The 26,975-nt window shown below is 43.4% G+C and overlaps 1 protein-coding gene across 4 annotated transcripts in view; it reads right to left on the bottom strand.

The window, feature by feature from the left end:
- The window catches only part of lyst (lysosomal trafficking regulator), a 491,836-nt gene that overhangs the window by 216,199 nt on the left and 248,662 nt on the right, over window positions 1–26,975 (bottom strand). For 3 of the 4 annotated variants that reach the window (XR_013576613.1, XM_078541985.1, XM_078541987.1), the window contains exons 24-29: window positions 20,129–20,309; window positions 16,978–17,147; window positions 7,626–7,856; window positions 6,708–6,874; window positions 4,867–5,019; window positions 658–819 (exon numbers count right to left, since the gene is read on the bottom strand). Coding sequence is in view for 3 of the 4 variants with exons in the window: in XM_078541985.1 (XP_078398111.1) it covers window positions 658–819; window positions 4,867–5,019; window positions 6,708–6,874; window positions 7,626–7,856; window positions 16,978–17,147; window positions 20,129–20,309 (1,064 nt within the window). In the remaining variant the exon portion in view is untranslated. The remainder of the gene's footprint in view (window positions 1–657; window positions 820–4,866; window positions 5,020–6,707; window positions 6,875–7,625; window positions 7,857–16,977; window positions 17,148–20,128; window positions 20,310–26,975) is intronic. The other variant, XM_078541986.1, reaches the window with a different exon arrangement.

Below are 26,975 nucleotides of genomic sequence, written 5' to 3'. Positions count from 1 at the left end.
AGGAAAGCATAAGACATTAGTCAAAGAACAACAGAAAGGTTTTACTTTGGCAGAACATGATTTAAAGTCACGATTACAGATAATTCTGATTTAACTACTCAAATTATCTTTAATGCTTTTTAGTTTGGTAAGCTATCAAAATGTTTTCACAAAAAGGCGAAGGTACTACTGTACCTATTCACAAATGCATTGCTCACATGTGAAAACATAGCACTAGGTTTCTAAGAGATTTTAAATAATTGGATGATAGTGAAAGTAAAATCCCGTCTTCAAAACAACACTACGTAAACAAGTGATGTTTGGGGTATAATACTTCACTGCTACTCTCGATGAACAGCATTATTTTGTTAGTATTAGTTGCAACAGAACTGCAAACAAATCAGTGCAAAGGTGAATCCAAACACTGATTTGATTTCAATATTGTAAACCAAAAAGCACCAATAAGAACATTTTGCTGAATTCCCATTGCAGTGTATTTCCACTTTATCTGGAACATATGCTATCTTAAAACATTTTGGGATAAGAAATTTCTTAGGTTTACAGTATTGGGAAGATGATTTTTGCTCCACAAATGCACATTTTGCAGTCTACTATTGACACAAACATTTCAAGATGAAATGTTTTCTGGGTTCTGGAGTCTGAAGATCACTACTACACCTGCTTTTGTAGGGAAAGTATAGGACGTGGATCCAGTTGGGGACACTAGGGGAGACTCCTGGTTTACTAAGTTGAAGCAATAGGTCATCGGAAGGTGACCATACGAGGAGAAATGTTGTCTTGGCAGCCGTGGAATTATGGAATCTTTTAGTGCAATTGAACCTTCGTTGTAAACAAGTACAAATAAAATAAAGATGTATGCGGGGTAGAGCTACACAATGGCTAAAAATGTACAGTAACACAAGTCTGAAAGCAAAACCCACATCTTGAACAATCCCAGGTAAATTGCAACTAATCTGATATTTTTATAAGCAATACAACCTTATTACTTTCAAAAAAATTCAAAAGATAAAACAATCTTAAGAAACAAAACAAATAAAAAAGCTTCATGTATGTATCAAGATTTTTGTAACTTCCGACATATTTCATCAAAGGGACACTGCATGCAGAAAGAAGTGTTTGCCAAACCATTTTCTCACCTTAAACAAAAACAGAATTACCTGGAAAAACTCAGCAGGTCTGGCAGCATCAGTGGAGAAGAATAAAGTTGACGTTTCAAGTCCTCATGACCCTTCAACAGAACTGAGTAAAATTAGGAGAGGGGTGAAATATAAGCTGGTTTAATGTGGTGGGGGGGGGGGGGGGGTGCGGGGGAGGAGAGAGGAGGAGGAGAAGTGGGGCGGGGGGGGATGGTTGTAGGGACAAGCAAGCAGTGATAGGAGCAGATAATCAACAAACACCAGAAGAGATATGGACAGCAATGAAGGTGAACAAGGCAAAAGAGAGATACGGAAATCCAGTCGGAGAGAAGAGCAGTACTTCTTCAAGGTAGGCATTTCTTGAAGAGAGTGGCAGTCAATTAAACACAGAGATAAAAACAAAAAACTGCGGATGCTGGAAATCCAAAACAAAAACAGAATTACCTGGAAAAACTCAGCAGGTCTGGCAGCATCGGCGGAGAAGAATAATAAAGTTGACGTTTCGAGTCCTCATGACCCTTCAACAGAACTGAGTAAAATTAGGAGAGGGGTGAAATATAAACTGGTTTAAGGTTGGGGGGGCGGGGTGGTGGTTGTAGGGACAAGCAAGCAGTGATAGGAGCAGATAATCAACAAACACCAGGAGAGAAATGGACAGCAATGAAGGTGAACAAGGCAAAAGAGAGATACGGAAATCCTGTCGAAGAGAAGAGCAGTACTTCTTCGTCAACTTTATTCTTCTCCACCAATGCTGCCAGACCTGCTGAGTTTTTCCAGGTAATTCTGTTTTTGTTTTGGATTTCCAGCATCCGCTGTTTTTCATTTTCTCATCTTTCTGTGCAAGTGTACAACAGGAAGTTTTCCCACAATGCAAATCTCTGTGCATCCCTGTGAAGCAAATAATGCAAAGCTCTTCCCTTCAAAAGTCAAAACTAGGATGCCTAAGAATGCTTTGTTCTTTAGAGGGATACGAATTCATCGTGGACATGCTGGTCCTTCAATACAATTCAACAGCTTTAAAATTAGTTTTTATTTTGCCATGCAGTTGGCAAGATAACTTGGAGAAAATAAAAATTTGTTGAAATAGAAACCACCGGAAAATTGGTTCATCCAATTTTGACAACTCCTGCCTTAATTAGAAAAAAAACAAGATAAAGGCCTGAATTTTTCCGTCGGCGAGTTGGGGGCGGGGCCCACTCACCGACACGAAAATGACGTGTGATGACGTCGGGGGGATCCCCCGATGTCATCCCGCCCCATTTAAATATTCAGGAAGGCAGGCAGACAGCGAAATCAACTGTCCGCCCACCTGCCTGTCAATGGCCAATTGAGGCCATTGACAGGGTAAATAAAACAATTAAAGCTCCAGCCCGTCCAACCTTAAGGTTGGTGGGCAGGCCAGGAGCCCCAGCGGGCTTCTGAAAAAACATGAAACCTCATCCACTGGCGGGATGAGGTCTCATAACTGTTTTTAAAAAATTTAATAAAGTTTTAGTCAGAGTTATTAATATGTCCCATCTCGTGTGACATTGTCACATGAGGGGGACATGTTAATAATTTTTTGATTTTTCTATTTTTGATATTTAAAAAGCTGTCAGTGATCTCCCTGAGACAGCACTTAGTCTCAGGGAGATGTGTGATGCGCGCAAAAGAGTGCACTTTGACAGTTGGGGAATCCCCCCCCACCCCGCACAGGAAGCGCATAGCGCTTCCCGGCAGGCCTTAATTGGCCCGCCCACTTAAACTGGCGGCGGGGCCAGTTTCAGCGGCGGTGATCGACTGCCCGCCCGCTGCCGAGCTGGTGGGGCCCGCCCGCCCATCAAGGGCAAAATTCTGCCCAAAGAGTTTTGAATGGTTCTTACAAATTTGAATATAACTTAAATTTGACACCAAAATAATTTTGCAGATTTTTGATATGCAAACAAACCTCCCTTCTTCTATCGTGTATAAGTCTGATTGACTTTTCTTGTTCATTGATTGTCTTATTCATTTAGTTTCACCAATTCAGTTTCCAATTAGCTCCAAGCACTGAGGCCTGCTTCTAACTCAGGATTACACTTCCCAACCTACACACTGATCATCTAATTCTGAATTATATTGTCCCAAACTAGGCTGGGTTCCTCTGACACCTCATGAAAAATTTAAAGGAAACCTCCCTCTGCTGAGAGGGCAATACACTTATATAAGATTTGCTTTCAGGCCAGTGCTCAGCTCCTAGGCATCATAGACTCAAGTGTCAGGCACTCACTCCCATGCCATTCTTAATATCATTTAATTGCAACAGTACTCTGAAAATAGCTACAGAAACAAAATTTAGTGACTGCAGTTGTTCTAATCTGTGTGTTAGGTCAGTAAGATTCCATTGTAGCAGTATTCCTTTAACAATGTATTTGACAGTGAGCAGTTTTTGGGTCTGTGATTATTAATATACAAGATTGAAAGAACCAGAGTACAGTTACATCAAACTACTTCAAGCTTCAGGAGATGAGACAATGGTCCTTTAAATTGTATGTAAAAATAAAATTCTTCTCCAACAATAGAGAATCTAACCATCTCCCCTTGACATTCAATGGCATTACCATCACTGAAACCCCCACTATCAACATCCTGGGGGTTACCATTGACCAAAAACTGAACTGGACAAGCCATATAAATACTGTGGCTACAAGAGCAGGTCAGAGGCTAGGAATCCTGTGACGAGTAATTCACCTCTCGACTCCCCAAAGCCTGTCCACAAGGCACAAGTCAGGAGTGTGATGGAATACACTCCACTTGCCTGGATGAGGGCAGCTCCAAAAACACTCAAGAAGCTGGACACCATCCAGGACAAAGTAGCTTGCTTTATTGGCACCCCATCCACAAACATTTACTCCCTCCGCCACCGACACACAGTGGCAGGAGTGCATACCATCTTCAAGATGCACTGCAGCAACTCACCAAGGATCCTTAGACAGCACCTTCCAAACCCAACACCACTACCATCTAGAAGGGCAAGGGCAGCAGACACCTGGGAATACCGCCAACTGGAAGTTCCCCTTCAAGCCACACACCATCCTGACTTGGAAATATATCGCTGTTCCCTCACTGTCACTGGGTCAAAAGCCTGGAACTCCCTCCTTACCTACACCACATGGATTGCAGCAGTTTGAAAAGGCAGCTCACCACCACCTTCTCAAGAGCAATTAGGGATGGGCAATAAATGCTGGCCAAGCCATCGATGCCCACATCCCATGAATGAATAAAAAAAACAATTCTTACTAAGCTGCAGTAATATGAATTGCAGCAAAGACACTCATCACAGCTGTAATAACTGATATAAATATTTGTATCTGCCCTGAGGAAAGTTCCATCCTGAGAGAATAGTCACCACTTCAATCACTTGAGGTTTCTGAGGAGGAGAATTACATCACATTTACTGCATAGAAATAAGTCATTTGGTTCAACTGGTCTATGCTCCACACGAGCAGTGTACATCAATGCACTGAAGCCCGAGGCCCAAGAGTAGAGTTCTATCCAATTATAGGTTCCATTCACTAAACAACTGATTAAAATTCAATTAAAATGTTGCGACACAGCAACGGAAAAACAAAGATTTCAAATAATCCCCTGAAATTAACCTAACTCGTATATGGTTCTAAATGTGAAACGGTAACAGCTACACTGCTTTGCTAGTCAAGCGGTTAACCTGCAGACAATTACAATGCAACCACTGGATAGTTACAGGACTCACCAGCAATACTTTTCCTCTTCTGGTGAATTGCATGATGCTGTGTAGCAGGTAAATTGAAGGAACTACTCATATTCTGAGCATCCTGATTAGCAGTGTTTTTTATAAATTCAATGGCACTCTGAAGGACCCGGAACTGCAGTGCAACTGCCATTTCTAAATAAGGAAAGACAGTGATTAAATTTACAATGCGGTTCAGGCTGAGATATCATAATACAAGTAGGAGGACTTTGAATCGAAGTTCCTGTTTATTTATCACATCCCAATACTTCTCCCCTAACTACATATGTTCTGTACATCTGACTCAGGTGAAGAGGAGAGGCTGAGGGTTGAAGAGGGGCAGGGTTCAATCAACATTTTATCTTGCTGTTAATAAAAATCTGATTTCAGGTGACTGCATTATACTGATCTTCATGGATTGCTCTTCCCAATTATTTGAACTCACCTGGTACCATTCTCAAGAGGCCAATGGCATAGAAAGCCCATTCTGTACACGTGTAATATAACAACACCAGAATGGGCTCCATATCAATATGAAGATGCAGGTTCACCATTAAAAACATAGGTTCCTGCTTCTGCCAAAACAGCAAGCATCAGATTCTCTTGTGACGCAGCCACCGAAAGAAGAAATTTGTACTTGCCTTCGGCGGCACTCTGTTAATGCAAACATAGCTAATATTTCACTATTCTCTTACTGACTCATCAGATTAGCTTCATCTGATCGGGCTGCTATCCAGAACATCACTGGGTATTTTAGATTGCCTGCAGAAACCCAAGTCTTGTACGTTGCCTTTTCTACCTTAAAGGCACTTCTTCATCTTGGCTCACAGGGGATCAATGTCACTACACTGATACATGTCAGATGTATTGTTAAACCTCCCTCTTATCCAACTAACAGGCAGAATTATGCTCATACTATTTCAAGGATCCTCAATTACGCTGTTGGGATTAAGGAGTTATTTTTTAGAAATTTGAATGTAGGGAGATGGAGAATGGACTACAAAAAAGCTAAATGTAAAGCAGCTTTTGACTCACTATTATCCCCACAACAAAACTGTAGACCTAGTTTATCATGGCTCCATATTCCTGTTGCTGGGATAAAGAGCACAGATTTCATGGTACAGAAGAGTGTGTCTATGTATGTTATTTATTTGGATATCCAAAAGAGGGTCAATAAGGTTCCAAACAAGAGACTGTTAACAAAAATAAGAGCACATGAACTTATTGACATGGGTTGGGAACCAGTTAGGGGGTAGGAATCAGAAATAACGAATAATGGGTATATACTCCAATTGGCAGTTTGCAGCTGGTGGTGTCTCTCAGGATTAGTACTGGTGCCTCAGCTTTTCACTGTATTTATAAATGACTTAGACAAGGACACAAAGAGCCATACGTAAAAGTTTGCGATTGACGTAGTTAGGTGATACAGTAAATACTGTAGATGAGAGCAAAAACATTGAACAGGCATTGACAGTTTAAGTCTATTGGCCTGTTTCTGATGCATGACCATGCCTCTTCCCTGCAACAAGGTCACTTCAGCAATCTTTAATTCTATTCCTATTTTTTTTCATTTCTTTTCTGCAGCAGTTCATAAGATTACCAATTGTGTATTGCCTGGTTACAATATTCTTTTAGTGCCTTATTTTATAAATGGTATAGGTTAATTTTTAATAAAATAACCACATTGCTGGAGCAAATGGCATCAATTTCACATATTGTAAAAAAAAATACTGAAAATAATAATTAAAATGAGTCTGTAATTTCTAGGTTATTGTCTATTTTTTTGAAAGATAAACTTGTATTTGATAAAACTTTGTGTTCAGTTAGAAGTTTTAAACAGCTACCTTTTGTTTTTGTATCCTTGCTGTTCTGCAGGTATCCAAGCAGTGAGATTAAATCCTCTATTATGCGAAAATATGGTAACCCAGAAGAGCTGCAGGAATGGATGGTAATTGCAACCAGCAGTTGCTGAATATCACACAGCAGTAACTTGTACTCATTCACTGGAATGCTACAACAAAAGAAAGTGGTTGGGTAAATTTAACAAAACAGGCAACTTTCAGAGACAGGAATATGGCGAAAATTGCAAAGTCTAAAAGCTAACAAACAAGAGAGATTATGGAAAGCACAAAATTAACTCAACTGAAATATTAAGGTCAAACTACAAGAATAGCTTTCATTTATAGAACACCTTAAATGTAGAAAAATATCCCAAGATGCATTATGGACGCCTTACGGGGCAAAATGGTTGCCAAGAAAAAAAAGGAGATATTAGGAAGAGTAACTAAAAGCATGGTCAAAGAGCTGATTTTTTAAAGAAGTATCATAAAGGGCAAGAGGGTGATGGTGCTGTTGAAGAAAGGAAAGAAAGAACTGCATTTATAAAGTGCTTTTCATGACCTTAGATATCTCAAATTGCTTTACAATCATTTAAGTACTTTTGAAGTGTAGTCACTGTTGTAATTGAGAAAACACAGCAAGCAATTTGCACACACAAAGGTCCAAATAACCTGTTTTAGTGACATTAGTTGAGGAACAAATATTGACCAGCAGACCAGGGACTACATTGCATGTTACAGATATTGAGGCCAATAGAAGTAGTACAATGAGAACCTAATGGCTTCATTCTTATTCCCAGTAGACATAAAGCAGAATAAGAGCTTGAGGAAAATAGAACAGTTTAAAATGTTTTTACTATTTGCAACAATTGTAAGATTATTAGGCTTCACAATCTATAAAGGTCATCATAATAACTTCCTTACCCATTCTCTAGTCCATTGAGTGTTGCTAAAGTGTTAAACAAGACATATAGCAAGCCATTGTCAAGCAGTATATCAGCTAACTTTGGGCACGCATTCAGAAGCTGGAGTAGGATGCACAATTTATTGTGCACCAATGTATTTTCATACAGAGAGTTTTCAATGAGGCCCAGTACAGGAATAATGCATCTTTTACGAAATGGATCGATGTGAGCCATAGCCTCTGGATCTAAACTGCAAAAATCAAGAAGCACACGGCAAATTATTCAAGAGTTAACTGTTCTGCAGAACATGTCATATATATTGGCATATACCCAGTTATAAACCAAAGATCTGTCAACAGCGGTACATAAGTCATTGGCCAATTAAAGTACAAAATAAATCAAAGTGCTGTTCAAGTATATTGTTCTGATTGGCAGTGTACTTCTAGATTCTGAGAAGATAGCAGGTTTGACGACCACCATCTTCCATCTGTGAACACCCGAATGAATTCCTCAGTGTCAGCACCAGGGAAACACAACAAACCAGGCTACTTTGAGTACAGGATTCTGCTGTTTTGCCCTTGATCTCCAGAGTTTGTGGTTCTAGCTTGCCTGATGCACCTGTTTTGTTTGTAGCTATGTAATTTACAAGGTGTGAACAGCTTCAACTGTACCTCTATACGCAGTGCCCTTCAATGATTCCAGAATGCAATTAGACAGTCATGCAACAGTTCAAATTACTGAGCATTTCAAAAGTGTTAAAGAATGCCAACAACTTGATGTCAGAGAAAGTCCACATCACTCCAGATTATTAGTTGAATTTTTCCATTAAAACAAAACCCTTCTCCCATGTACTCGCTTGCCTCCTGATAAAACAATTCCACCATGTGTTGGGAGACAAGTGCACTCCTTCAACACAGTTCAGTCAGTTTAACTCGGTGGTGGGGAAACTTTTGGGAATGTTAATTTGGGACAAAAGTATCAGTCACTTGGACAAGTGCGGATTAAATGAGAAAAGACAGCAGGATTTGTTAAAAGTAACAAAAAGAGAAAATGCTGGAAAAGCTCAGCAAGTCCAACGGCATCTGTGGAGAGAAAAACAGAGTTAATGTTTCGAGTCCATATGACTCTTCTTCAGCAGGGGAGGGGGGGGGTGGAGCAGGTGGAGCTGGATAGAAGGCCAGTGATAGGTGGGGACAAAGGAGAGATTGCCAGAGATGTCATGGACAAAAGAGTGTTAACGGTAGTGGTGCTGGCTAAAGGAGGTGCTGATGGTGGCATTAAGGTCAGAAAGCAGAATATGATAATAGCAGGACAAGGGTAAACACTCTGGAAAGAACAACATGAACAAGTGGCGCATGGCCCTTGTAGGAGTGGGATGGTGGTGGGAAAAAAGATTGAAAATAGGACAAAAGCTGGGGATAAAACAATAAATAAAAATGAAAATAAATAAAAATAAAAATAAGTGGATAAAAATTAAAAATTAAAAAATGAATATTGAAAAAAGGGGATAAAAAAGGGGTGAGGATGCAACTGATGTGTATCAGGAACCTCTGCCGAGGTAGATAAAAGCAAAATACTGCGGATGCTGGAAATCTAGAACAAAAACAAAAATACCTGGAAAAACTCAGCAGGTCTGACAGCATCTGCGGAGAGGGATACAGTTGACGTTTCAAGTCCGTATGACCCTTCATCAGAACTAAGACATATAGAAATGAGATGAAATATAAGCTGGTAGAAGGGGGTGGGACAGGAGAGCTCGATAGGGGGCCAGTGATAGGTGGAGGCAAAGAAGACACTGCCAAAGATGTCATAGACAAAAGGACAAAGGGGTGTTTTCATCTCCACCTTTTAGCCCATTTCGATCCCTTCCCTCCACCTCACCCGCACTAGGGCCATCTGCCACTAGCTTGCTTCCCTTAATGTCCCCATTAGCACATCCTTTAGATAATAATCACCACTGTCAACACCCCTTTGTCCTTTTGTCTGTGACATCTTTGGCAGTCTCTTCTTTGCCTCCACCTATCACTGGCCCCCTATCGAGCTCTCCTGTCCCATCCCCTTCTACCAGCTTATATTTCATCTCATTTCTATATGTCTTAGTTCTGATGAAGGGTCATACAGACTCAAAATGTCAACTGTTTCACTCTCCGCAGATGCTGTCAGACCTGCTGAGTTTTTCCAGGTATTTTTGTTCTGCCGAGGCAGATGTCAGTACGCCAGACAACAAAAGCACCTCCCTTGTCGGCAGATTTGATAACAAAGTCAGGGTTGGTCCTCAGAGACTGGAGTGCAGAAAGTTCAGAAGACAGGTTAAAGTGGGTGAAAGGAGCAGAGAAATTGAGACGACTGATGTCACGCCGACAGTTCTCAATGAAATGATCAAGTGCAGGTGAGAGGCCAGAGGAAGGGGTCCGTCTGGCTGAACTTGTTCTCTCACTGAACAATTTCTCCTTAAACTTGTCTTACTTCCTCCAACTGAAAGGTGTGGCTATGGGTACCCACATGGGCCCAGTTATGCCTGTCTCGTTATGGGGTATGTGGAACGTTCCTTGTTCCAGTCCTACTCAGGCCCACTCCAACAACCGTTTCTTCGGTACATCGATGACTGTTTCAGTGCCGCTTCATGCTCTCGTATGGACCTAGAAAAAATGATCAATTTTGCTTCCAATTTCCGCCCCTCCATCACCTTCACATGGTCGATCTCCAACACTTCCCTCCCCTTCCTTGACCTCTCTGTCTCAATTTCTGGTGATAGACTGTCCACCAATATTCATTACAAGCCCACCGACTCCCACAGCTACCTCGACTACAGCTCCTCACACTCTGCTTCCTGTAAGGACTCCATCCTATTCACTCAGTTCCTTCGCCTCCGTCACATCTGTTCCGATGATGCCACTTTCCAAAACGGCACTTCTGATATGTCTTCCTTCTTCCTTAACCAAGGTTTCCCACCCACTGTGGTTGATAGGGCCCTCAACCGTATCCGACCCATCTCCTGCACCTTTGCCCTCACACCTTCCTCTCCCTCCAGAACCATGATAGGATTCCCCTTGTCCTCACTTTTCACCCCACCAGCCTCCGCATTCAAAGGATCATCCTCACCATTTCCACCAACTCCAGCTTGAGGCCACCACCAAACACATCTTCCCTTCACTCTCCCCCGCTGGCATTCCGTAGGGACCGTTCCCTCTGGGACCTTGATCCACTCCTCCATCACCCCCAACACCTCATCCCCCTCCCACGGCACCTTCCCATGCAATCGCAGAAGGTGCAACACCTGCCCCTTTACCTCCTCCCTCCTCACTGTCCAATGGCCCAAACACTCCTTTTAGGCGAAGCAGCGCTTCACTTGCACCTAATTCAATTTGGTCTACTGCAGTTGCAGCTCCCAATGCGGACCCCTCTATACTGGAGAGACCAAACGCAGACTGGGTGACTGTTTTGCAGAACACATTTGGTCTGTCCACAAGCATGACCCAGACCTTCCTGGCGCTTGCCATTTCAACACGCCATCCTGCTCTCATGCCCACATGTCCGTACTTGGCCTGCTGCAATGTTCCAGTGAAGCCCAACGCAAATTGGAGGAACAGCACCTTATCTTCCGGTTAGGCACTTTACAGCCTTCCAGACTTAACGTTGAGTTCAACAACTTCAGACCATGAACTCTCTCCTCCATCCTCACCCCTTTTTGATCCCCTTTTCTCAATATTCATTTTTTAATTTTTTTATCCACTTATTTTTATTCCTTTTCATTTTTATTCATTGTCTTATCCCCACCTTTTGTCCTATTTTCAATCTTTTTCCCAACATTTTTCCCTCCCCCCACCCCACCTCCACAGGCGCCATCTGTCACTTGTTCATGCTGTTCTTTCCAGAATGCTTACTCTTGTCCTGCTATTATCACATTCTGCTTTCTGACCTTAATGCCACCATCAGCACCTCCTTTAGCCAGTACCACTACCATTAACACTCCTTTGAACTTTTCATGACATCTTTGGCAATCTCTCCTTTGCCCCCACCCATTGCTTGTTTATCCAGCTTCACCCGCTCCACTCCCCTTAAACAGTATAAATTTCATCACATTTTTACTTTTCTTTAGCTCTGAAGAAGAGTCGCATGGACTCGAAACGTTAACTCTGTTTTTCTCTCCACAGATGCTGTTAGACCTGTTGAGTTATTCCAAAATTTTCAGCTTTTGTTTCAGATTTCCAGCATCTGCCGTATTTTGCTTTTACCTTTGTTAAAAGTAATTCGTGTTTAACTAACTTGATTGAGTTTTTTGATGAGATAACAGGTTGATGAGGGTTATGCAGTTAATGTTGTGTACATGAAGTTCCAAAAGGTGTCTGATAAACTGCCACATGGGCTTCTCAGTAAAATTGAACCCTATGAAATAGTAGAGGCAGTAGCAGCATGGATTCAAAGTTGGCTGAGTAACAGGAAACAGGCAGTAGCGGTGAATGGTTATTTTTTTTGGACTGGATAAAGGTATACAGTGGGGTTTCCCAGGGTCGGTATTAGGACCATTGCTTTTTGTGATATATATTTATCACTTGGGTCTTGGGTGTGCAAGGCTTGAAGGGAAGAAAAAATTGCAGGGCTATGGGGAAAGAGTGAAATAACCTGAAATAAAAGCAAAGTACTGCGGATGTTGAAATCTGAAACAAAGGGTCATATGGACTCGAAACGTTAACTCTATTTCTCTTTCCACAGATGCTGCTAGACCTGCTGAGTTTTTCCAGCATTTTCTGTTTTTGTTTGAGTGGAATTAACTGGATTGCTTTTGCAGAGTTGGATCAAACTCTACAGGCCAATAGTCTCCTTCTATGCTGTGACCATTCTATGGTCCTATGAACACAGCAACAATCACATTGGCAGGTAAAGGACCCCAGGCCATTGTACATCTTATACAGAACAATATCTCTATAACCATCAAATACTGGCCAAGATCCTAGCTTCCTGAAGGAATGCTGCAACCCTTGGGCCACCCATGCAACACAACTTGTATTCATATAGTGCCTTTAACGTAACAAAATTTTCCACGGTTCTTCACAGTGATATTATAAAACAAAACATGACACCGAGAACATAAGGAGATGAGGGAAGATGACCAAAAACATGGTCAAAGAAGTAGGTTTTAAACAATGTATTAAAGGAGGAAAGTGAGGTAGAGAGGCAGAAAGGTTTAGGGAGGGAATTCCAGAGCTTAGGGCCTAGGTACAGACACCAATGGTAGAGCGATTAAAATGGGGATGCCCAAGAGGTCAGAGTCAGAGGAGCACAGGTGTCTTGGAGGGTTATAGGTCTGGAGAAGGTTACAGAGACAGAGGGAGGGCCAGAACATGGAGGATTTGGTTTCAAGGATGAGAATTTAAAAATCGAGACACAACAGGTTTTATACAACAGAAAATGCTAGAAATACGTAAGAGGTTGGGGAGCACTTGTGGAAAAAGAAACAGAACTAACATTTCAGGTCAAAGACCTTTCATAAGAATTGGAAAAAGTTAGCGATGTAACAGGTTTAATGCAAGTAGAGGAAAGGAAAGATGGTAGTGTGGAGAGAAGACAAAAGAGAAGGTCTGCAATAGCGTGTTAGGCAGGAGAGATTAAGTGACAAAAACAGTGATAGTGCAAGGCAAAAGCAGATGGAAATGGGATAACGAAAGAAACAAAAGATGGGTGCAGAGGAGGACTAAATGTAAACAGCAGAATCAATACCAACGATTGCTGCCTGAAAAAAACAGGACAGATGTTACAATCTAAAATTGCTGAATTCAATGTTGAGTCCACAAAGACTGTAAAGTGCCTAATCAAACAACGAGGTGCTCTTCCTCAAGTTCACACTGAGCTTCATTAGAACATCATAGGAGGCTGAGTACAAGGGAGGTCAGAGTGGGAGTGGAACAACAAATTTAAAGTAAAAACAGAATTGCTGGCAATACCAAGCAGGTCAGGCAGTATCAGTGGAGAGAGAAACATTTCAGGTCGAGAACCTTTCTTCAGAACTGAAAGACAGTAGAAATGTTATTGGTTATGAGCAAGTGAAAGGGGGGAAAGAGGAGGAGGAAAAATGAAATGGTGGAGGGCAGGAGAGATTACCTGGCAAAATATTTCATGGTATAAAAAGCAAAGGGATTGTAGTAAAGAAACAAAAGATTTGTCCAGAGTGGGTCTGAATGACAGAATAATAAATAGCTGTGTCCAAAAGCAAAACATGGAAAACAAGGTTAAGACCGACACATGCAAAAAAAAAACAAAAAGGGGGTTCAATGTCTGAAACTGTTGAACTCAATGTTGAGTCCAAAATGTCTGCAAAGTGCCTAATCAAAAGTTAAGATGCTGTTCCTTGAGCTTGCGTTGAGATTCACTGCAGCAGGCCAAGGATGGAGATGTGCAGGTGAACAAGACGGAGAATTAAAATGGCAGACCACTGGAAGCTTGGGGTCATGCTTGCGGGCTGAGTGGAGGTGTGCCACGAAGCGGTCACCCAATCTGTGTTTGTTCTCCCCTATGTTGAGAAGGCCACATTGTGAGCAGCAAATACAGTATATTAAATTGAAAGCAGTGCACATGAGCCGTTGCATCACCTGGAAGATATGTTTGCGGTCTTGGGTGGTAAGAAGAGAAGAGGTAAAAGGGCAGGCATTATATTTCCTGTGTTTGCATGTGAAGGTGCTGTGGGTAGGGAAAGAGATGTTGGGGGTGATTGAGGAACAAATTTAAAGGACAAGCAACCAGAAGCTCACGGTCATGCTCGTGGGCTGAATAGGTTATTTCACAAAGCACTCGCCTAAATCTGCAGTTGCTCACCCCAGTACAGAGGAGACTGCATTGTGAGCAGTGAATACTGTACTAAATTGAAAGTCATACAAGTAAATCACCTGGAAGGAGTGATTACGTCTGTGGACAGGAGGGGAGGAGATAAAAGGGCAGGTGTGGCATCTTCGGCACTTGCACAGAAGCTGCCATGAGTAGGGTGTTGGGGGTGATTAAAGAGTGGAGCAAGGAGTTGCACAGTGAGACACATAGGATGGTATAGATATAACATTTGAAACCTATGGATCTGAACTTCAGAGAAACTTGCCATCCTATACAAAAGGAACTTTTCTCTCCTTCCCCACTTCTAGCCAGGATATATGCTGATCTAATCAGACAAAATAAACTGCCCATTATATTTCTGCATTGGGTGAACTTAAAGATGATTATCCTTCCTCACCTCCTGTATCTACTCTATATGAATTCAGTCACGGTTCCAGACCAAACAATTCCAATTTCTTGGAAGTCACACTGCTAAATACCTCTGGGTAGACGAAAGGCAGGTAAATACACCTTAAGCATTGTAACCTCCCAAAATAAAAAGGGAGATTTGACCTCCCAAACATTAGTCACTGGTGCTTGTGGACCATCTGTACAGCCTACCAAGGGGGGGGAAAATGCAGAAGCCGCTCTGTGACCTTAACCTTCGCAGTTTGGAGGGAGATGTAAACTTTCAGGAAGATCTTTTCTGGATGGTCAGGTGTCACCTGAACGTAGTGCAATGGTGAGCATTCAGGAGCACTTCAGGGCCCGACATGAGAAAAGTTTCATCAGACGATAATGAACTTACTGCACCAAAATAGGCCATTCGGTTAACTTAGTCTACGCCTCAACACAGGCTTCCTCCCACTCTAAATATCTTTTTCCACTAGGCCAACTCTTCTATAACACATTATCCTGATCCACCAAATAGCTGAGATATTTCATTTTATAACTAATACTGCTGCTCCAGATAGGTATATGAATACTTATTGGTGGGTCAGACAATATCCGAATGACCTCCTGAAGCACAAACTCAAACTTAGCATGATAAATACTACGCCGGCTGAATACTTTAAGGATTTTAAGAGTTATCATTCAGTTGTAGTGCATAGGGCAGTTTAGTCACCATTTACTGATTGACTGTAGTTTAATCCTTACAAATATGATTATATTTAAGAGGGAGTCTTACATCAAATAAAAGAGCTGGGATCAATTTAGACATAGCTGATTTTTAAACATCTTCTCGAATGTTGATGTTGTCACATGGAACAATGATTTAGGTTTATTCGGTCTGGAAGTATGAATTAAATTAGCAAATATGTAATTGGAATAGTAACTATTATTAAATTTCTGTCTCATTCTCCTTTAACAAATGATTCAACTTAGTGCACCTCTCACTATCAGAATGCACTGTGTAAACAATAGTCAGAAGAGAAAACAAATAGGTACCCAATATAATCACAATTCTTAGTAGCAGCACAATTTTTAAAAGGTATTCTGATGGTATTGCTCCCTTTAGTCTAGAGTTGGTCAAACAAATATCATCCTCTGACAAAACAGAGTCCATCCACTATGCACTCATGTTTTAAATTTCTGTTTGTTCTAGATACTATTGCATCTCAATTACTATTATTACAAATTGATGAACACAGGTCATCTTAAACAAAAACAGAATTACCTGGAAAAACTCAGCAGGTCTGGCAGCATCGGCGGAGAAGAAATCAGTTAACGTTTCGAGCCTTCATGTTCTCTTGCCCACATGTCTGTCCTTGGCTTGCTGCATTGTTCCAGTGAAGCCCAACGCAAACTGGAGGAACAGCACCTCATCTTCCGACTAGGTACTTTACAGCCTTCCAGGCTGAATACTGAATTCAACAACTTTAGATCTTAAAATCCCCCTCCCCCCATCCCCACCCCGTTTCTTCCCCCGCCCCCCCGCTTTTTTTTTCAATAATTTATATAGATTCTTCTTTCCCCACCTATTTCCATTATTTTTAAATCTAAAACTAAAACCTTGTTAGTCTTTCCACCCCACCTCCACTAGAGCTGTACTTTGAATATCCTGTCTTCCATTCTTAATTAGCGCTTTTCTCAGACAAATATCACCACCTTCAACACCTCTTTGACCCTTTTGTCTGTGACATCTTTTGATTATCTGCTCATCTCCACAATCACCACACCCTCAATGTCTCTCTCTCTCTCTCTCTCTCTCCCCCCCCCCCCCCCCACCAACCTTAAACCAATTTATATTTCTCCCTTCTTCTAACTATGCTTCAGTTCTGCAGAAGGGCCATGAAGGCTCGAAACGTTAACTGATTTCTTCTCCGCCGATGCTGCCAGACCTGCTGAGTTTTTCCAGGTAATTCTGTTTTTGTTTTGGATTTCCAGCATCCGCAGTAGCTTTTAGCTTTTTGTTTTTATCTACAGGTCATCTTAATGCTGGAATCCCCACCTCTCAAGCACTACAATAATGTTGATTACAGGGACTGACAAAATTGATTTTGCTTTTAAGAAAGCTAACCTTGATTTATGGAAATAGATAAAAAGGAATAAGATTAACAAAGCAGACATACTCTTCATCTAGACTAACTGCCCGGCCAAGCAACATTTCGAGGAAGCACTCCAGCAACCCCTGTGTCCCTTGGTGGAGATAAAGCTGGTTGGCCAATAAGGAAAATCCATGGTTTTTCAAGAACTTTTCCTTTTGTTCCTTTGATGCTCGTGTAAAGTATGCATCCAGCAGCTGTCAAGAAAACATATTAAACTCAATTAGGAAAATTAAACATGTGGAGCTAGAAGGAAACATCTGTCAAAAGTTAAACTGAATACAACAACTTGCATTTATATAGCACCATTAGCATGATAAAACATCCCAAGGTACTTAAATAAGAGCAACATGAATAAAAGGTTTTGGCACTGAACCACAGAATGAGATAATCAGGACCAAGATAATCTTAAAAGAGGAGAGAGGTAGAGACGTGGACAGGCTTAGGGAAAGAATTCCGGAGCTTGGAACCAAAGCAGCTGAAATGGTGAAGCAATTAAAAACAGGATGTTAGAATTGGAGGAGCCCAAGGATCTCAAAGGCTTGTAGGGCTGGTGGAGATTACAGAGGCGGGAAAGGTGAGGCCATGAAGGGATCTAAAAACAAGGATGAGGATTTTAAAACTGCGGCATTATTGGATCAGGAGTCAGTGTCCGTGAGCAAGCACAGGAGTGATGGGTGAGTGAAACTTGGTGCGGGTTAAGATATGGGCAGCAGATTTTTGGATCAGCACAAGTTTATGACAAGTGGAAGATGGAAGACCAGCCAGGAGAGCATTGGGGTAGCCCTGCCACCGTTCTAGTAAATATTCTTCCACTCTCTCCAAAGCCTTGATAATCCTCCATAAAGTGTGAATCATACCATAAGTTGGTTTTCAGTTCTTCAAATGATAAACAGCTTTGCAATTTGATCAGTTTTCCCCATACCTGCCCATTATAATAAGATTGCCCAAGCATCTCACCACAGTGGAATCTAGACAAAATAATCCACACCTCTGGTTTTGTATATTTCTATTAATAAATGTAGAAAAAAAAACAAAAGGCTGTCAGATGAAGTGCTCTTGAAGGAGTTGGGAAAGCAATCACTAAATTGTGACTTCTGAATGCTACACTGATGAGCTGGCTTCACAACTATTATTGATTCAAACTGAAATTTCATTACAGGTTATTGTAATTGAAATCTAATTGAAGTGTTCATGATGATTAATGGAGTTAATAGGGTAGATAAGGAAAAATGATTTTGTCTGGCAATGGGAGTCAAGAACAATGGGGCATAACCTTAAGATTAGAGCTAGGCCATTCAGGGTGGTGTCAGGAAGTATTTTTTCATGCAACGGGTGGTGGAAATCTGAAACACTCTCCCCCAAAAAGATGTTGAAGCTGGGAATCAATAAAATGTCAAAACTGAGATTGATAGATTTTTGGTAGCCAAGGGTTATAGAACCAAGGCGGGCAAACAGAGATACAGAACAGCTATGAAGTAAATGAACAGCAAAACAGGCTTGAGGGGTTGAATAGTCTCCTCACATTCCTATATTCCTGGATGATCTAAAAGGACTGGGACCAAAAAAATCATTTAAACACCAGAAGCCTCACAATTAAACAGCCTTTTTATCCCACCTCAACTCCAATATTTTATAACTAATAAACAAAAGTGTTCAAAGAAAATGAAAAAAGCACCTAAAAAGCATATTAATGCCATTATGACTTTTCTCCTGTGTTTTGCACGCTGCGTTCTCTGGGAAATTATTCTAATTCCTGGAGACTCCAGGACAATCCTGAAGGGCTGGTGTTATGACCACAGCAGATGCTATTTGTTGAGCAAGCCAGATCCCAGAGGAAAACCTGTCTTACTGATCACAAACCTGTTTGCTGTATTTTGAAAATGAGGAGGAAAAGCTACTGACCCCAAAAGCATAGAATTCCAGTAATAGCTTTAAGATTTTAAACATTAAAACGTTTATTAAAAAGAAAAAGATCTTAAGCACATAAGATTAAAGTTACACAGTTAAAACAGTCATATAGAACAACTGCCCCAAAAAACCCACTTGGCCAAAACACACAAGTAAACAACCTTCTTGGCTTAAACTCCTTTATAGATTTTAACTATTAAAATCCAGTAATATTAGCCAAGGCAAAGATTTGTTGCCACTCAGGTGTTGAAATCCTAAAGAAAAGTTCAGAAACAGACGGCTTTCTGAAAACAAAGCCTTTTCCGGCTTGAAACTGGGTGGCTTTCTTCAATTCAAATCCTTCACGGCTTTTCAGCACTCTAGCACACAGAAACTGTCTTCAGTGGGTTCTCCTGCATAGCCCCACACTCAGCTAAACAACTTTTCTGAAATATCTTTTTTCCCTCTCATCTCAAATTCCATTGTCCTCAATACCTCTTTGAACTCAACTTCTCCAAATATAAAAATCTGTTATGTTCTCCTATTGCCTCTACTTTCAGGTGAATAAAATTTAATATACCTTCCTCGGTTTACCTATAAAACCTTTGTAAGTTGTAAAAGTTTCTTGTCACTTTTAAATTCTCCTTTGAAATTCAACAGCTGAAAATCAAGTCTCCACTTATCTGACAATGCAAATTTTAAAACTAACCTATTTACTTGTAAATCCAACCTCACCATAACCTCTCATTACAAATGCATGAACCTCACTTCTTTACCCTTTTGTGTCTCAGTTCTCATAATCACACACACACACAGCCTTCTTTACAGAATACCACCATATTCCCAAAAATATTTTTTAAAATAACATCCAATATACACTGGCAAAACTCAAAGTCCAGTTCTCTTCCTTGCCTGAGCTCATGATATTATTTAGCAAGTTAATTACACATATATCTATAAATTAAAATCTTTATGAGCAGTTGCCCTCTCCGACAGACACAGCACTGTACTATCATTAACAATTTAAATATTCAGTATGGAAAACATATTTGAACATTCATATTCATTGTTAAAAACTAAAACAATGGAATGCAGGCATAGAGGCAACACCAAAAATCAAGATTAGATTAAGATCGGGGCCTGCTCACTGTTGCGCTGATAATTGGAACATGACAGCAGGCATTTGACATATTGGATAACTGGCTATCCATTTGTCTTCCATTAATGTGTAAAATTTCAGATCACCTTGAGCAAATCTCTGAAGGGATATGTATGCTAATTTTCTTACCTTAATAACTCCTTGCTGTATTACTGGAGTTGGATGATTGACAAGGACTATCAATGCTTCCGGCTGGATCAACTTGTCCATCACATCAGCTAGCATTACATCTGGCAGGATGAGCAGAATTCCTCGCAGAAGGTCATAGAGCCCACAGCAGATCAGAATCAGACTGTCCTCTGTCGCAGATCTAGATATGTAAAACACTCATGTCAATAATGTCAGAAGTAACTCAAAGGAAAAGTGCTGCTTTTATTTAATATACAAACATGTCAGCCTTTTAACTAAACATTAGCGGATGTTTGAAAGTCTACAACTGGCTTGTGTCCAACCTTTTCACATGCTGGGGGGGGGGGCAAATTTCAAAAATTTTCTCACTCATGGGGCAAATGAGCAAATTTTGGAAAGATAAATTTTGGCACAATATTAAACATGGAATTTCAAAACAAACCTGAGGTATAAAAAGACATTTTGCTGAGCGAAAAAACAATAAGTAAATTATAAAGATGAGTATTAGAGTGAGAGAGCGTGATTGTGTGTGACTCGCTCACTCCCAGTCTCAGGGTGACTCGATCAATCCCCCCTCGCAAACTCTCTCGCTCACCCCCTCGCACACTCTCTCGCTCACCCCCTCGCACACTCTCTCGCTCCCTCCCCCCGCATACTCTCTCGCTTCCCCCCTCGCACACTCTCGCGCGCCCCTACTCGCACACTCTCTCGCACCCCACCTCACACGCCCCCTCACACCCTCTCTTGCGTCCCCCTCACACACACTCACTCTCCCCTTTGCACACACAAAAAAAACAAAAATGGAGCAATCACATTGCTGGGAGTGTACTATAGGTCCCCAAACAGTCAGAGAGAAATAGAAGAGCAGCAAATTTCAGAGGAGTGTAAAAATAATAGGGTAGTAATATTGGGGTATTTCAACTTCCCCAACATTAACTGGGTTAGTAATTGTGTGATAGGTTGAGAGGGAGCAGAATTCTTAAAAAGCATCCAGGAGAGCTTTTTAAGCCAGTACAGAGAAGGTCTTACATGAGAGTCTTGGACTTAATTTTAGGGAATGAAGCCGGACAAGTGGTAGAGTTATCAGTGGGGGAGCATTTTGCAGATAGTGATCATAACTCCATTAGATTCAAGGTTGTTATGGAAAAGGACAAGGATGGGCCAGAAATCAGAGTTCTAAATTGGGGGAAGGCCAATTTTAATAAGGCCAGATATGATTTGGCCAGAGTGGACTGGGAGGTGCTACTTTTAGGTAAATCTGCGTCAGAGCACATTCAGGAATGAAATAGGGAAAGTACAGGGCCAACATATTCCAGTAAAGACAAAGGGTCGGACCAACAAATCCAGGGAATCCTGGATGTCTAGGGATATACAGGATTGGATAAAGAGAAACAGGGGGATTTATGGCAGATACCGAGGGCTTGAAACAGCGGAGGCCCTAGAGGAGCATAGAATGGGGGGAACTTATAAAGGAAATTTGGAGAGCAAAAAACTGGCTGCAAGGGGATCAGGACTGGGAGCTAAATATCCAAGGATAGACAACCTATCGAAAAGATAGGCAGGTTGGCAGAGGGGGTGGGGTTGCTTTGTAGTAAGAAATGAAATTAAATCGACAGCAAGAAACTACGTAGGGTCAGATGATGTAGAATCTGTGTGGATAGAGTTGAGGAACCGCAAAGGTAAAATAACCATAATGGGAGTTATGTACAGGCCTCCGAACAGTAGTCAGGATGTGGGGCACAAGATACACCAGGAGATAGAAAAGGCATGTAAGAAAGGCAAAGGTTACAGTGATGATGGGGGATTTCAATATGCAGGTAGACTGGGAAAATCAGGTTGGTAGTGGATCCCAAGAAAAGGAATTTGTGGAATGTCTACGAGATGGCTTTTTGGAGCAGCTTGTGGTGGAGCCCACTAGGGAACAGGCAATTCTAGATTTAGTGATGTGTAATGAGGCAGATTTGATAAGGGAGCTTAAGGTGAAGGAACCCTTAGGAGGAAGTGACCATAATATGATAGAATTTACCCTGCAATTTGAGAGGAAAAAGCTGGAATCAGATGTAACGGTATTACAGTTGAATAAAGGCAACTACAGAGGCATGAGGGAGGAGCTGGCCAGAATTGACTGGGAGATGAGACCAGCAGGAAAGACAGTGGAACAGCAATGGCAGGAGTTTCTGGGAGTAATTTGGGAGACGTAGCAAAAATTCATCCCTAGGAAGAAGAAGCATACTAAAGGGAAGACGAGGCAACCATGGCTGACGAGGGTAGTCAGGGACAGCATAAAAGCTAAAGAGAAAGCATACAATGCAGCGAAGAGCAGTGGGAAACCAGGGGATTAGGAAGCCTACAAAGACCAACAGAGGACAACTAAAAATGAAATAAGGAGGGAGAAGATTAAATATGAGGGTAAACTAGCCAGTAATATAAAAGAAGATTGCAAGAGTTCTTTTTAGAATATATAGAGGGTAAGAGAGAGGCAAAAGTGGACATTGGGTCGCTGGAAAATGATGCTGGAGAAGTAGTAGTGGGGAACAAAGAAATGGCGGAGGAACTGAATAGGTACTTTGCGTCAGTCTTCACGGTGGAAGACACGAGCAACATCCCCAAAGTTCAAGAGAGTCGGGAGGCAGAGGTGATTATGGTGGCCGTTACCAAGGAGAAGGTGCTAGGAAAACTGAAAGGTCTGAAGGTGGACAAATCACCTGGACCAGATGGATTACACCCCAGACTTCTGAAGGAGATAGCTGAAGAGGTAGTGGAGGCGTTACTGGTGATCTTTCAGGAATCACTGGAGTCAGGGAGGGTCCCAGAGGACTGGAAAATCGCTAATGTAACCCCCCGTTTAAGAAGGGAGTGAGGCAAAAGACAAGAAATTACAAGCCGATTAGCCTGACCTCTGTCGTTGGTAAGATATTAGTGTCCATTTTTAAGGATAAGATTTCAGAATACTTGGAAGTGCATGGTAAAATAGGGCAAAGTCAGCATGGTTTCATCAAGGGGAGGTCATGCCTGACAAATCTGATAAAATTCTTTGAGGAGGTAACGAGCAGGTTAGACAAAGGAGAGCCAATGAATGTTATTTACTTGGACTTCCAGAAGGCCATTGACAAAGTGCCGCACAGGAGGCTGCTCAGTAAGAGAAGAGCCCATAGTGTTAGAGGCAAGGTACTAGCATGGATAGAAGATTGGTTGTCTGGCAGGAGGCAGAGAGTGCAGATTAGGGGGTCCTTCTCAAGATGGCGGCGGGTGACTAGTAGAGTTTCGTAGGGGTCAGTGTTGGGACCACAACTTTTCACTTTATACATTAATGATCTAGATGAAGGAACTGAGGGCATTCTGGCTAAGTTTGCAGATGATACAAAGATAGGTGGAGGGACAGGTAGTATTGAGGAGGCGGGGAGGCTGCAGAAGGATTTGGACAGGTTAGGAGAATGGGCAAAGAAGTGGCAGATGGAATACAACGTGGGGAAGTGTGAGGTCATGCACTTTGGTAGGAAGAATAGAGGCATAGACTATTTTCTAAATGGGGAGGGAATTCAGAAATCTGGAGTGCAAAGGGACTTGGGAGTCCTAGTCCAGGATTCTCTTAAGGTTAACTTGCAGGTTGAGTCGGTAGTTAGGATGGCAAATGCAATGTTGGCATTTATTTCGAGAGGACTAGAATATAAAAGCAGGGATCTGCTGCTGAGGCTTTATAAGGCTCTGGTCAGACCACATTTAGAATATTGTGAGCAATTTTGGGCCCCGTATCTCAGGAAGGATGTGCTGGCCCTGGAGAGGGTCCAGAGGAGGTTCACGAGAACGATCCCAGGAATGAAAGGCTTAACATATGAGGAACGTTTGAGGACTCTGGGTCTATACTCGATGGAGTTTAGAAGGATGAGGGGGGATCTGATTGAAACTTAAAGAATACTGAAAGGCCTGGATAGAGTGGAAGATGTTTCCATTAGTAGGAGAGACTAGGACCCGAGGGCACAGCCTCAGAGTAAAGGGAAGATCTTTTAGAACAGATATGAGGAGAAACTTCTTTAGCCAGAGAGTGGTGAATCTATGGAATTCATTGCCACAAAATCTGTGGAGGCCAGGTCATTGAGTGTATTTAAGACCGAGATAGATAGGTTCTTGATTGGTAAGGGGATCAAAGGTTACAGGGAGAAGGCGGGAGAATGGGGTTGAGAAACTTATCAGCCATGACTGAATGGCAGAGCAGACTCGATGGGCCGAATGGCCAAATTTCTACTCCTATGTCTTATGGTCTAAAAAGGGGGCATGAAATAACATTGGCAGGTAAAATAAAGGAAAATCCAAAGTTATTTTACAAGTACATTAAGAGTAAGAGGAGAACTAGGGAGAGGGTAGGGACCTTGTGTGTGGAGCCGGAAGACATGGGTAAGGTTCTAAATGAATGCTTTGTGTCAGTGTTCACAAGTGAGGTGGGGCAACGTGGGTATGGAAATCAGGCAGAAGGACCGAGATATAATTAAAGAAATTAGCATAGAAAGGGAGGAGGTTCTAAGTGTCCACTGGTCCCTTAAGGTAGGGGATGTGAGGAAGAACTTTTCCAACCAAAGGGTGATGGGAATCTGGAACTCACTGCCTGAAAGGGTGGTAGAGGCAGAAACCCTCATAACATTTAAAAGTACTTGGATGTGCACTTGTGATGCTATGGCATAAAAGGCTATTGGCCTAGTGCTGGAAAAAAGGATTAGAATAGTTAGGTACATGTTTGACCAGCGCAGCCTCAATGGGCCGAAGGACCTTTTTCTGTGCTGTAGACCTCAAAGACTCTCATCCCCAACGCGGACACTCACTCTCCCCCCAGGCGCGTGCACGCTGGCTCCTCCCGTGCGCGCACTCTGGCTCCTCCCGCGTGCGCACTCTGGCTCCTCCCGCACGCGCACTCTGGCTCCTACCGCGCGCGCACTCTCATCCCTCACTCTCCCCTCTCACAATCCCCCTCTTCTCACACATGCTCCTCTCTCTCCCTCTCCCACTCACTCTCTCTCCCTCTCCCACTCCCCCTCACTCTCTCTCCCTCTCCCAATCCCCCTCACTCTCTCTCCTTCTCCCTCTCCCAATCCCCCTCACTCTCTCTCCCTCTCCCAATCCCCCTCACTCTCTCTCCCTCTCCCACTCCCCCTCACTCTCTCTCCCGCTCCCACTCCCCCTCACTCTCTCTCCCTCTCCCACTCCCCCTCACTCCCTGTCCCTCTCCCACTCCCACTCCCACTCACTGTCTCTCTCTCTCCCTCTCCCACTCCCCCTCACTCTCTCTCCCTCTCCCTCTCCCACTCCCCCTCACTCTCTCTCCCTCTCCCACTGCCCCTCACTCTCTCTCCCTCTCCCTCTCCCAATCCCCCTCACTCTCTCTCCCTCTCCCACTCCGCCTCACTCTCTCTCCCTCTCCCTCTCCCACTTCCCCTCACTCTCTCTCCCTCTCCCTCTCCCACGCCCCCTCACTCTCTCTCCCTCTCCCTCTCCCACTCCCAATCCCTCTCCCACTCCCTCTCCCACTCCCTCTCCCTCTCCCACTCCCCCTCAATCTCTCTCCCTCACTCTCTCACCCTCTCCCTCTCCCACTCCCCCTCACTCTCTCTCCCTCTCCCACTCCCCCTCACTCCCTCTCCCCCTCCCACTCCCCCTCCCACTCCCTCTGCATCTCCCACTCTCCCTCACTCCCTCTCCCTCTCACTCTCCTCCTCACTCTCTCTCCCTCTCCCCCTCCCACAGCCCCTCACTCTCGACCCCTCTCCCTCTCCCACTCCCCCTCACTCTCTCTCCCTCTCCCTCTCCCACTCCCCCTCACTCTCTCTCCCTCTCCCACTCCCCCTCACTCTCTCTCCCTCTCCCACTCCCCCTCACTCTCGTTCCCTCTCCCTCTCCCAATCCCCCTCACTCTCTCTCCCTCTCCCACTCCCCCTCACTCTCTCTCCCTCTCCCTCTCCCACTACCCTTCACTCTCTCTCCCTTTCCCTCTCCCACTACCCCTCACTCTCTCTCCCTCTCCCTCTCCCACTCCCACTCCCCCTCACTCCCTCTCCCTCTCTCTCCCTCTCTCTCCCACTCCCTCTCCCACTCTCCCTCACTCTCTCTCCTTCTCCCTCTCCCTCACCACTCCCCCTCACTCTCTCTCCCTCTCCCACTCCCTCTCACTCTCTCTCCCTCTCCCCCACACTCCCCCTCACTCTCTCTCCCTCTCCTTCTCCCACTCCCCCTCCCCCTCACTCTCGCTCCCCCTCTCCCACTCCCCCACACTCTCTCTCCCTCTCCCACTCCCCCACACTCTCTCTCCCTCTCCCTCTCCCCCACACTCTCTCTCCCTCTCCCTCTCCCACTCCCCCTCACTCTCTCTCCCTCTCCCTCTCCCACTCCCCCTCACTCTCTCCCCCTCTCCCTCTCCCACACCCCCTCACTCTCACTCCCTCTCCCCCTCCCACTCCCCCTCACTCCCTCTGCATCTCCCACTCCCCCTCACTCGCTCTCCCTCTCCCACTCCCCCTTCCCCTCACTCCCTCTCCCCCTCCCACTCCGCCTCACTCCCTCTGCATCTCCCGCTCTCCCTCACTCTCTCTCCCACTCCCTCTCCCTCTTTCTCCCACTCCCTCTCCCACTCTCCCTCACTCTCTCTCCCTCTCCCTCTCCCTCACCACTCCCCCTCACTCTCTCTCCCTCTCCCTCTCCCACTCCCTCTCACTCTCTCTCCCTCTCCCCCACACTCCCCCTCACTCTCTCTCCCTCTCGCTCTCCCACTCCCCCTCACTCTCGCTCCCCCTCTCCCACTCCCCCACACTCTCTCTCCCTCTCCCACTCCCCCACACTCTCTCTCCCTCTCCCTCTCCCCCAC

The sequence above is a fragment of the Cetorhinus maximus genome, chromosome 5, assembly GCF_964194155.1.
Source record: "Cetorhinus maximus chromosome 5, sCetMax3.hap1.1, whole genome shotgun sequence".
In the NCBI taxonomy this organism is placed as follows: domain Eukaryota; kingdom Metazoa; phylum Chordata; class Chondrichthyes; order Lamniformes; family Cetorhinidae; genus Cetorhinus; species Cetorhinus maximus.
The sequence above is the reverse complement of the archived record's forward strand: the minus strand, read 5'-3'. Positions and strand labels throughout refer to the sequence as shown.